Source organism: Anopheles darlingi, chromosome 2, assembly GCF_943734745.1.
Source record: "Anopheles darlingi chromosome 2, idAnoDarlMG_H_01, whole genome shotgun sequence".
Lineage (NCBI taxonomy): Eukaryota > Metazoa > Arthropoda > Insecta > Diptera > Culicidae > Anopheles > Anopheles darlingi.
In genome coordinates this window covers 17,877,092-17,889,591 of record NC_064874.1, presented here as the reverse complement: position 1 = coordinate 17,889,591, position 12,500 = coordinate 17,877,092, and the positions used below count along the sequence as shown (strand labels likewise).

Genomic DNA, 12,500 nt, shown 5'->3' with positions numbered 1-12,500 from the left:
CGAGCCAAAGAGGAGGTGGTCAGGTCAGCGGCATGTGCACCGTCCACTTATGGCGATGGCGAGCGCGGTACCTTACCGGAGGACACCCGGAGGGCACTGTAATCGGACACACGTCGAGTGCAAGTTGAGCGTTAAATAGGCATTGATTGTCGTTAAGCTGATCGGTCCCTGAGCCGCCGGGGCCAGGGCTTAAGAGAGGTGCACCAAAAGAGCTACAGGACGGAAACACTACAAGTCACTCGACGACGACGACGAGGAGGAGGAGGAGAGGACTAAGAGCTCCAATTGCGCGTGTCCAACAAGTCACTCCACAATTCTCCTCCCGTCGGATTCCATAAATTGCTTCATTTTAACAGCACACAAATAATCGTACTTTTAATTAAAAACACTCACCACGGCAACTTGTGCAGACGCAAAACTTGCTGTGCTGACCAGACCAGACCAGACCAGACCCGATCAGAGACCCGGTAGCTGGCGGGCACCCGGCAGCCGGTTTACGGGATCCCGGAGCCCCGAGAGATCCCAAAAACACCACCCGGATTGCTGTTAAGCGGATTATGGCGTCCGATTTCGCACCGCATCTCGAGCCAGCAGGCCGCCCATTTTGCAAGCCCGTACTCCGAGTACGGCTACGACGAAGGCCATCTTTTCCTATTACGTATTATACGCTGGCCAGCGGGGCTTCACGCGTAACAACACCACTCGGGGAGACCACTGACCACTACCCAGAGAGGTGAAAAGGACGCGCTCGCTTTTTCGGGGGTTCCCAGACTCTCCCCGAGAAGAATATAAAGTTGGGAATTTATTGCCCCAAACCCAGTAAAGTAGCGCCAACTCCTTGGGCCGGCCGGTAGCGCGTGCAAAAATCCATTACGGAATGCGGCCTCATCCCGCGGGATGATGATATTTCATTTTTTGGCCATTTTTTAACCTTTCTTATGTGCGTGCGGACCAGGGTGTGCTCTCCCGCCCCGGTGCGCACACGGTCGCAAATGGTCCGCCAAATTGGCCTTTGGCCGGTGAGTGAGGTGTGTAGCTGGATTCTCGTCGTCGTCCTTTATCCCGTCCTCCCCGATCCCGACGTTAAGACGCTCGAAGAAGTTCGTTCGAAGAAAGATGTTGCGCTTCGCTCACAGGATCAACCCGTGGCCCCAGCACCACCACCACCAAGAGCACGAACGACTGCCATTCAATCCTTAATGGGCCACAGACCCTCCACAGACTTCACCATTCCTTCCCCTCCGTCCCAAGGCACGTCCTACAGTAATCCCCATTCGTAATGCGCTCGTTCCGCAGCAAACAGCTCAGCTTCCGGCTTCCGGAATCCTCCACTTCTCCACCGCTGTTTTCCTGCATATGCTGCCGTGCCGTGGACGAGTGGACGAAAAAGGAAGGAAGGGATGGAAAGTTATGAAATAAAAATAGCCGCATGAACCTTGGTTTGTTCTGCTTCCGCTTTTCCCTCCAGCGGACGGCGGTCGGTTGTCAATTTACCTTCAATTTGTAGCAGGCGACGGCGACGACGACTGAGACTCCGACTGCGATTCCCCTCCCGTCGGATCACGGATTTGCTGTAGCAATCCCCTCCAGCAACAATCCTGGCTTTGGCTCACTGACCCATGCATTATTATGGGGATTCCGACCGACGGGAACAAGGACACCGTCCTGTGCTGTGTTTTGCCGGGAATTTGGGGGGGAAGGATTTCGGAATCGTCATGGCCTACTACACACAAATGTGCGTGTGTGTGTGTGTGCGTGTGTGTATGGTGATCCCGCTGTGCGCACGCATTTTTGGAGAATCACGGACCAACATTAGAAGCAAATAGGTCCGCCATCGGTCGCCTGGAACGAACGAACGAAGGAAAAAAAACACATTTTCAAGACACGGGAGGGGGGAGGGGGAAGGATTTTCGGAAAAAGCCCCGACCCAACCACGGGTCTCGGGGATCTTGAACAAATCCTAGCCCAGGCCTACTAGACCCCCAGCGCCAATTCCTTCTTACAATTCTCACTATGCCGCACCCCCTTTTGACATTTGTGACAGTTCGTGCGCCCCTTGTTCTGTTGCTCGAGCGCGCGTGTGTGTGTGTGTGTCACACGGTCGCCATATTGCGGTTACCGTTACCGGCTTTTCCAAGGGGAGCTAGCCCCACGAAGGAAAGCAGAAGCAGAAAGAAAGCAGCAGAAAAAAAACACCGGAAACAGGTCGAATGTACTGCATTGCTCAACGGTCTCGCCGGTCCTTCCACGGGTCGGGGGATGTGGTTATCGTAGTGGGATCGTTTCGGAGGAAGTTGCTCCCTAGCGCCGTCTACCAGCGTGCCGAGTTGGCAGTAATTTCCGGAAGGAATAGGTTTGTAATGGACCAGCAACGGGCCAGCAGGGAGCACTTGAATCCCGGCCGCAATGGCCGGAGCACCACCAGCTACTACTACTACTACTCCTTCTGTCACCCCTGAGGAGGCGCCTTCTTCTTTCTTGGGCCGTTTGTCGTTGGAAAACTTACTTCATTTCCTTTTGCCAGATACGGAACGGAACACCGGAAGCTGTGCAGTGGAATGGATGGTGAGAGACAGAGAGAGAGAGAGAGTGGTGAACGGTGAAGAGATGGATGGAAGGAGAAGAAAGAAAAAGAATTGAACCACCACGAGAGGCAGACCAATGGTCGTTGAACTGTGAAATAACATGCCAGACCTGGCTCCTCCCGGTAAAGGGCACCGGTCAACAGCAGCAATAGACACACACCACCACCACCGCTTGGAGTACTTGGATGGTGCCATTTTGGTTTACGTACCTCCTGCCCTCCTGCTCCACACCGTAATGAGCTCCTGGACCAGGATCCGGACCTTCCAAGAGTCTGGCGTCTGGCCCTCATCGGTGGATGACAACAACCGTGCGGAGTATCTAAATTGTGTTCCCTGCGTCATTGTAGCATCAGCAAGAGGAAGAGGAAAAAAAAGGAAATGGAGGAGAAGGCCGTGCGAGAAGAGAGGGCGAGCTGCCCGACGGAACGGAAATGGAAACACATTTTCCAGAGGCCATTTCGATTAGATTATTTGAACGATACCGGCCAGTCAGCCAGTCAGCCAGCCAGTCGGCCACCTAGTCGGCCGTAGAATTCGTTCCAAGGCTGCCCCAAAAGTGTCATCAAGGAAGTCCCCGGTACACGAAATGAAGCGTCCATTTTCGATCGTAAGCAAATGACCATCAGGGCGATGGGGGCGAGGGCAATGCCATCCTCTGCTTCCTTGGTCCCTAATCACCTGTTTTCTAGGACATTCCCGTGTACTCGGGAAACCGAAAATACCCATTACACACCACCACCACTACCGTCTGTTCGGTCGTCGCCGTCGTCTGGTCTGGTCTGGTGTCGATGGAGTCGATTGAATCGTTCCGTCCAGTAGATGTGCTTCTGATCAGCCAATCACGGGCGAAAGTACGCTTCCCCTATCGTACACAAAGTACTTTATAACTTATTAGGAAACTTCATCATTCCCCAGCAGCAGTTCCCTCTTCTGGATCCAGTCCCCAGGTCGGTGGAGAAAGTTTTTCCGTTTTTTCCGTTATCAAAGCCAAATGACGCTTCTTATCCGGTGTTTGTTTCACCATTTCCGATTCGAGGCTTCGCGTAGAAACGGTTCCGCCAATCTACCTCAAGATATCCTGATGATGTCGTCGGCTTAGTATTAAGTCCGAAAGCAGATGATGATGATGGAACCTCAGAAGGAACGAGATATTCGAAGTCACTCCAGACACTCCTGCCCTTTAATGATGGGTTCTCCTTCATTGAGGTGCAAAGTTCGACCGTGTTACGTGTCCACACTTCGGTTTCAAGGCGCCCCAAAAAAAGACTCGCGTAAAGCGGAACAAAAATCTCCCAAAAATCTCGCCTCTGGCCCGATGATCTCCGCTCCTGTCTGTCTGCGGCCGCGGAGACAGCTTGGGTGGAACGCTGTTTCCCCGCTGGGTGTTCCCGGCCCTCGCTTCGTGTGTGTGTGTGTGTGCGCTGATAATTTTATGACTCATGAGACTTTTACGATGCGATGCGATGCTGCTGGTCGAACGGCGGACGGTCGTCTTGCCACCGAAGAAGCCGCCGCCGCCGCCGCCCCGGTCGAGTTGCAGAAGAAGGAAGGAACGAGAGCGAAGCCTCATCGTCGTGTCATGTCATTGCTGTCGCCGTTCGAGAGTGAAGATTGAGGTCATAAATTCAGTCGCGAGTGTGTGTGTGTGTGCGCGGGCGCGCGCTCGTGTGTAGGGTCATAAACCCGGGGGAAGCCACAAACCAGAGCTGGCCTGGCCGACCTACTACCACCGCCAAACGGCTACCGATTGCTGCCGGTCGCCAGTACGAACGGTATCGGCGGCGGGGGTTTAAAGGGTGCAATTGTGTATCTCTCCTCGTGTGTGTGTCCTTCCGTTTTGGAAAACGAGAAAATCAGACGCCGCGGAAGGTGTGAACGCGATCATTCACCTCGCTATCTCTCTCGCTCTCTCTCGCTCTCGCTCTCGGTATGCCAGCGTCTGACACACTGGCGGTGGCGGAACCGGATCGATCAAACTTACGGCTTGACGGGGGGTGGTCCAATTAAGTGATTAACTGCAGATTGTAATGGATGGGCTGCTGCTGCTCAATCATTGACCCTCTTCGCTATCAGCGAATTCTAAATCGCGCGTACCGCGAGATAGTGCGACAGAGCGAGAGAGAGAGAGACAGATACTGAGATACCGTGACGTCTCGTGACGAGTTTCATTCAACTAATTCTCGTTCTTCTTCTTTTTCTTGAACCTTTTCCATTCCAGATTCGGCAAGAGAAACCCTACTACGTAGCAGATCCCGAAGTGGACTCACTTGTAAGTACATCTAGTGACCCACTCTAGTGGTGCATAGCAACAGAGTAACTAACGAGCCTTTTTCGTTTTTTTTTTCTTCTCTCTCTTCTCCTTCAAACAGATGGTGCAAGCAATTCAAGTTCTGAGGTTTCATCTGTTAGAGCTTGAAAAAGTAAGTAGAAACGCCCAAAAGCGCACACACGTACATACACAAATACAGACACATACAAACACACATACAACTACTGCTTGATAGCATCGAGACAATCGGCAAGTGAACGGTAGAAACTTTCTCGCAAAGTTTCTGCATGAACGCCTTCCTTAAAAAAAAAAGACGGACAAACGGACAAACTGACATACACACCAACACACACACTCTGACACACCTACAGACCGTTTTCGTGTCGCATTTCCAGTTCCAATCAAACATTTTCCCACAAGAGATTTTTGTCTTTTTTTTTTGCCTCTCCCCTTTTCGGAGGTGGAGTGTCGTTGCGTGAATTTCCATCGCGCGGTTTTCTTCCGCTGCGGATGATCTTCGATTCGATTCGTCCGCTATTCGTTAGTTACTATTCTATTCTTGCATTATTAACATCATGTGTGTGTGTGGTACCTGGGTAGGGTAAGGTTCCATCCCTACAAGCCAGCGTACACCTTGATCTTATGCTGAGGATCCTACTCATGGTGATCGCAGCAACACATCATTTTGTCATTTTGTCAACCGGAACAACCGTTGCTGTTCCGGCGAAGAAAAGAAAAAGAATCGGTTTTTACACCTTCTAAAATTTCTCTGCTCGTCGTGTTTCTACAATTCGTGATGTTTGATATGGAATGATGAACGACCGAACCGATCAGTTCCTTTCTTGATCGTTCCCGAAACGAAGCTTCAGTCGTTGGTAAAAAGAGGCAAGCAAACTGTTTACTGTTTATTAAGGGACCTCACCTCGCGGGGTGCCGATAACGCGCCCATAATGCTGATTGTAATGCTAATGATCACGACGTGACGTGACGTGCACATAACCTTACTCGTTTCAACCCCAAGGGGTGCGTCAGTGATCGAGCACTAAGCTTGGACTGTTTTTTTTTGTTGGGGGGACGACATTTAGTTTGATTGCATGCGTTCTCTTATCGATTTCTAATTATGTTATTAGAACTCGACTCTGTTACTGCAATTGAGAGGAAGGTTGCACAAAAACGACTCTACACGTTGCAACGGTTTTAGGGGTTCGCACCTGTTGCTGGTCGTGGCATCAGAAACGGGGACGACCACTCTGTGACTGCTGATCGTATCGTAGTCGGACTCGAAATAAGTCGTTGTGTCTGATGCGAAGGGTGCGATAGTACGCACCGAAGGGTCACACCACCAGTCCAGGGATCATCTCCTATGTGTCTCTGTGGACTCTCAGGCGGCCCTCTGTTCTCCTATCTCTCGAATGGAATCTCTTCCGGGGAGCACATGAAGGGGAAGAGCGATCGCCGAATTGGAATTCATTTCCACGTTTTTTTTTTTTTTGGTTTTTTGTTACGTTCCGTTTGGAATAGGGCAATAAGAAGAGGAGCAGGGGAGGTGCGTGTTCGTGTGCGCGCCCGCGCGCTCCGTCGTTGTAGTCATTTGTAGCCGTTCCGTGGTTGAGCTGTTTCCCAGGCACTAAATACCTGACCCCGGCATCTGCCATACACACACCGTTGATCTGCTCCGAAACGGAACTACTTCTGTTACGCACAGAGCACAGTGACCACACCACTTTTTTGGGGGGGAGGTGGGGAAACGGGAGGCCTAGAGGTAGAGGCCATAAAAAGGCCAACCCAATACCTCCGGATCCGGTTGGGTCCCGTCCGTTGGTCGCCGAGTGGTAAAAGTTTTTCTTCCGGAACGGCCATCCCCAGGGTGCTTCGGACCCTAGGACCGCTGTTGCTGCTGCTGCTGCTGCTGCTGCTGCTGCTGGACATGGCGTGGCGTGGCGTGGCGCGCGCACTCAGCGCGGAACGCAGCGGAATAGAAAATTGGTGAAATGAAAATTCTAGTCATGAAAATGTTAATTAATTTTTAACTGTGTGCAACAAATTCGTGCTACTAATCTGTTTGGCTACAATTCATTATCATTTTAATGACCACAGAGGAGTATGGGTGCAGAAGAGAGAGAGGAGAAGACGAAGTGGTGGGAGATGCTAGTCACCGTGTGCGTCCCTTATGTTGCTTCTTCGTCTTTGTTTTTTCCCCCCCATTCGGACTGGTGTCCGGTGTTTGATGTGTCCTTCATTTTTCTTTTTCGTGGATTATTCGTTTGTATTGTTCTTCTTGCGTCCAGTCGTCGTCGTGGACGTGGACTAATTTGTACCACCGGACGATGGTTCTTCTGCTTCGACCCCGGGCGGGAGGTGGGGTCATAAATTAGACATAGAAGAGACGCTCGACTCGACAGTAGATTGAAGACAGAGTTCTAATCCTTTCTTTTTTGCCATCGCAAATGGACTCGCAATCGGTTGGACCCCCGGGGGGTCATAATGCGTATGACCCACATTTCGCTCGTCCATAAAGCGCACTGGACTGCAACCTGGACCCGGAGGTGGCGTGGCCCTCTAATGAGTAGCTACTGCGCGCCCGTGCGCGTGAAACAATAGCTGAAACCGGGGACTCCGAAGAACTCGGCCCTCTAGTGAGGCAACCAGCAATTAATCAACTAATTGGCCGTAGATGGTAATAGAGCAACGCGAGAAGGCCTCTTTCGTGGGCCTTGGGGCTTACGCGGAACGGTAATAACCGGTATCTCTTTCTCTCTCTCTCTGTCTGTCTCTGTCTGTCTGTCTCTTGAGGGAGGACAACCGCACGATTATCGCCTATCCGCTATCAGTCGTCGTGCGGTCGTTCGCGGTGTGTTTCGTGCGATGTGCATCTAATCGCTGGCTAGAGGGTGAAAAGGGGTGCAGCAGGAGCAGCAGCAGGGGCTGGCCACCGGCGTACCGCGCGGACCTTCCTTAATCCCAACGTGACGCGTCGATCGCGAGATTAGCTGGCAGCTCGTCGGCTTTGACATGCGGATTGGATTGGATTGGGGCCAATGATTGATTGCAACAACAATAATAAAAATAATAATAATAATAATAATAATCATCATCATCAACACCATCACCAATAACAACAACAACGACAGTCGCTGCAGTGCAGCGGTCGATAGTATAAGTCGGCTAATAGCGCTTTGTACACCCTCTCCATCGCCTTCGATCTCGCCAATAAGGCGGTCAGCAAGCAGGCGGCACGCAAATGGCACTTTGATGTACCGCTCAATTTGCTGAGAACGCCCGGAGTGTGCACAGAGTGTGCTCCCGGGAACCGATAGGAGGATGAAAAATTGTTTTCCAATCGCCGTTGCTCCGTATCGGTCCGTCGGTTGACAGACACACGGGCGCGCACAAAACTCCTCAGTTCTCTCGACCTCATGATGGTGGTCGTTCTCATCATGACATCACCACGACCAGGAGCCGGAGCAACCGGAGAGAGAGAGAGGGTGGTCTGGGCGCATGGTCGCGTAATGTGAATTCTGTGTCGGAATCTTGGCATCTTCTTGGCATCACCATCACCACCAGTCCGGTGGCCACCTCTGGCGTCGGCTGCTGCTGCTGCAGATTAAGTGGCCGCCTTTTTCCCGTTATGGTGGGGCGCGCGGTCGCTGTTGTTGGAGCCTCAAAAAGGATCAATAAAATCTTCGAATTTATGATGTCGTCCTCCTGGTCCTGGTCCTGGTCCTGGTCCGGGTGTTCGTTCACCACACCAGGAGAAGAAGCAGAAGAAGAAGACAAGGAGATTGGAGGTGCGAAGAAGCCGATGTCCATTATCACTTCAGGGGACATGCACGAGTGCGCGCGCGGCACACGACGGTATGGAATGTCATAAAAATCTGAAACATACGACACGACGCGACGTGTGTATCCTTTTATGAACGGCCACGGCCATGGCATTCCAACGACACTCTTTCTCTTCTCTCTCTGTCTGTATCGTTGGAATAAGAACAGAAGAAGGGACCAGGCTCGGTCGGAATGTCCTCGTCGGCCAAGAATGCCGAGAATATGGAATATGATTTCTTTTCCCCGTCTTTCTCGGGACTCATAACCTGTCACAGAAAAAAAAAACAGGGAAAAGGGAGTGGAAGGGAGGGAGTGTGTCGCATAACTTCTGGCGAAACATCATCCTGTGCGTTCCGGTTTTGCGCCAGATGCTGTTGCTGCCAGGTATATACCCGTCCTGGATTCGTGCGAACTATCACGGGGACAATTAATTGGAAACACGGGCCCACGGTGGTGGTGGTGGTGGAGTCATATTTTTCGCTTTTTAAGGTGCCAACCTAACAGTTTCCTCTCTCCTTTCCCACCCCTTCTGGAGCTCTTGTACCCACGACGTCCTGGTGAGCTTTTGTACCTTCCGAGGATACTGAGGATCCTGAGGATGGTTTTCGTCTTTTGGGGCTTCCATCTAGGGGGAGGGTGGGGGATAGTTGGCCGTCCGGTTGGTTCTCCCTATGTTACATCCGTCACATAAAAAGTCAGAGAAACAATTCCCAATCCCAAAACGACCACCACCCTTGCACCTACCTTTCGGTGCATCATTTCTTGGGGATTCTCCACTCCTGGGGGAGAGAGAGAGAGAGGAGAACCCGGACTCCATCACCGTGTGGACTCCATTGATTAGGTTTCAGCCGCAGCATCCTCATCCCCCGCCTCCATTCCTTTCATGAGAGCATGAGAGGAGCTTCTCGTGGACATAAAATATGGATTCGGCTTCGGCGGTTTTTGAAATTCGAGCCTCGCGCGAGGAGGAGAAGGAATATTGAACGAAAAAAAAAAAAAAAACCAGGCGGTAATGGGTTTTTTGTCCCCACCACAAAAGCCCAGAGTGTTCTCGGTGTTCCCGGTCCCGGTGAGGTTTGAGCAGTGGAGTGGACAGAAGAAAAAAAAATTCCCAAAAAAGCGATCCAAGCAAGCGACAGAGTGGAATATATATATAGAAAGCAGATCATCGAATCCCCACCGTCCCGGACGCTCGCTCGGGGGGCCGCGTATTTGAATATTATGCTTGACGACGAGTCTCGAGGACGAGATATGAGTACTGGGGCGCTTGGCCACAGCTTGGTTGGTGGCATGAAGAGCAGGGATGTGCGTGAGAGGAACGCAGGAACGCTGCTCCATCTGTGCCGTGTTGCTTAAGTCGATATCAGCTTTTGAGAGGTCCCGCAACGGCGACGGTGACTACGATGATGTCCACAATGCGCATGCGCAGGGTTCTCGAATCGGTTCTGTTCTTTTCGGCTTCGGGGCTTTTGCCGCTTTGTGAAGTCGCGCGCGTTGCGCGGTTTTTCGGTCACCCTGCGCTCCTCCGGGCTTTGCACCCTTGCGTTGACCGACGGCGGATTGCCTCAGTTCTCTGTGGTGGCCACCCTTTCTGCGGATAGCGGAAGGGAGAAAGAAAGAGAGCGAGAGAGAGAGCGTACGATGTGTCCCAATCGAAGAAGAAGAAGAAACGAAGGAAGGAATAATTTATTTCATTTCGGGTTCGATTCGACTTCTCCATCCAAGTTGGCCAGGTTGTGTCCGATCCGTGGCTCGCCGTCCGTCGCAGGTCGTTAGTGTGTTCTAACGTTTGGACCAAAAAACAGGTTTACCAGCGCGCACACACACGCCATGCTGGTCACAATCAGTTCGTGTCGCGAGGGGATGGGGAGGGGGTGGGGTTTGCTCTGCATCGTTGCATCGCCGGACAGACCGCCAGAGACATTGTTGATCACCGGAGAGGTGCGTTCCTTGTGGACGGACCCGGTCAATGCCATTGGCCGTTCGGTGCAGCATTTGGTTCCCGGTTCCCGGACTGGATGTCCAATACCCCTGCGATGATAAACGGCGCGATGATTGTTGTCCTTCCTCTGGTTAGAAGGAAGCTTTTGATGCTCGATTCATACTCTTTGATTTGATTCTTGAATTTCGAATCTACAAAGTCCGACCGGCGAGTCTGATGCTGGCGTTGATGATGATGATGATGCCTACAGGCAGGCATCAAAGCAACACAACTATTTGGTCTATTTTTATGAGAAAATGGAGTCCCCACAGTTGACAGGCTATGATGAGGGCCTGACAACGGCCTGCTTGATCTGCTCTCTCTCCGCGCTCGATATATGCTAAATCGATTCCGATTCCTCTGTTTTTTTTTTGCTGCTCGAATCCGGCGAACCGATGCTGCAGAGCGAGGCCATGACCATGGCGCACGTGGTGATGATGATGATGATGATGGCGTGTTTGATGTGATTCCTCTCCTGCCCCTGCTCCAGGGCTCCGACGGGCAGATTGCGTGGCCGAACGAGGCGCATAAAAGGCGAAAATGGACGTTACCGGACACAGCACATTGTTTCAAATTGTATTAAAATGGCAGACCGCTGACTTCTCCAGGGTCTGACCGCCTCCGGGGACTTTGCTTGTGCTCTCTCTGTCTCTCTCTCTCTCTCTGTGCTCTCTGGCAAATGGACGTTCGGTGCTGTGCTTGGTCGATTCGTTCCGATCATCGCATGCCATGGCCGCCGGCAGCACACTAATCGATCTGCACGCACACACCACAGCATAGGTGTGTGTGTGTATGTGTGGAGGAGCATATTTCCATTATGTGAAAAGGCAAAACGCGATCTCGGCGTTGTTTCATTTTGCATTTTTCGGGGCGCATCATCACCGCAGTGCCCTCCCTTCCGGAGCATTATTAGTGTTTTCAACGTCATCGTCGCTTGTTGTTGCTGTTCAGCTTCAGCTGCCGAGAGGGGTTGTGGTTCATTCGCGAAGCAAAATGGCAAAACACAGAAAAAAACCCTCTCCTCTAGACGAGGAGATCGCGAGATCCTTGCACCGCAACCGCCATCGCCATCGTCAGCATCCACCCCGTGCACTGCTCTGGGAATCATCAATCCGGTTTACGTGTCCGGTCCTCGTTCTCTTCGTTCCGATTCCTTGGTCTCCCGCTGGTGGTGGCCATCTTTCTCTGCTGGCTCGCTGGCTGGCTCGCTGGCAGGCTCGAAGGTGATTAAACCCTCCGGCTACACACATTCTGCGTGGAATGCGTGTGAGACAGGGGGCTAGAGGGGGCCCCGGGGGTGAGAGACTCCAGAGCGCGGCCATGGCCACCAATTGTGGTGGAGAAGCGGGAGGGTGAGACGCTCCACACTCCGGCGAAACTCATTGACTCCTGATGCCCTTCGAAACGCTTGTTATTTGCTGCTTGATCCGTTTGGAACCCCCCGCTCTTTCCGCTCTCTCTCTTTTGCTCTCGAGGGACACGTTTGGCACGTTTTTTGTTGTTGTTGTTATTGTTGTTGCTGCCTTTATGCTGGCACATTCGCGCTGGACTCGCCCGAACGTCGGAATGGAATGGTCACGGAAGATCTAAATCCATTACGTATGCGGCTGGATCGAGCGATCGTCGTCCCCTCGATCTCAACAACGACCACAACGACGACGACGACGTAATTTGGCGAGGATCGTAAAATATGCAGCACCTTTTTGTTTGCTGTTGTTGTTGGTGTTGTTGGTGGCGGCCAGTAAGCGACCAGGAAGGAAGGAAGAAAGGCTGGAAGGATGCGTCGTAAATGCGTGGAGATCTTTTGCAGGAAAGCTGCGGCGATCGCGAACGACGCGCGATC

At 52.1% G+C, this 12,500-nt stretch overlaps 1 protein-coding gene across 5 annotated transcripts in view; it reads left to right on the top strand.

Moving 5' to 3' along the window:
* The window catches only part of LOC125948195 (homeobox protein homothorax), a 126,323-nt gene that overhangs the window by 48,365 nt on the left and 65,458 nt on the right, over nucleotides 1-12,500 (top strand). For all 5 annotated transcript variants that reach the window (XM_049674025.1, XM_049674026.1, XM_049674027.1 and 2 more), the window contains exons 5-6: nucleotides 4,804-4,854; nucleotides 4,955-5,005. In XM_049674025.1, the coding sequence (XP_049529982.1) occupies nucleotides 4,804-4,854; nucleotides 4,955-5,005 (102 nt within the window). The remainder of the gene's footprint in view (nucleotides 1-4,803; nucleotides 4,855-4,954; nucleotides 5,006-12,500) is intronic.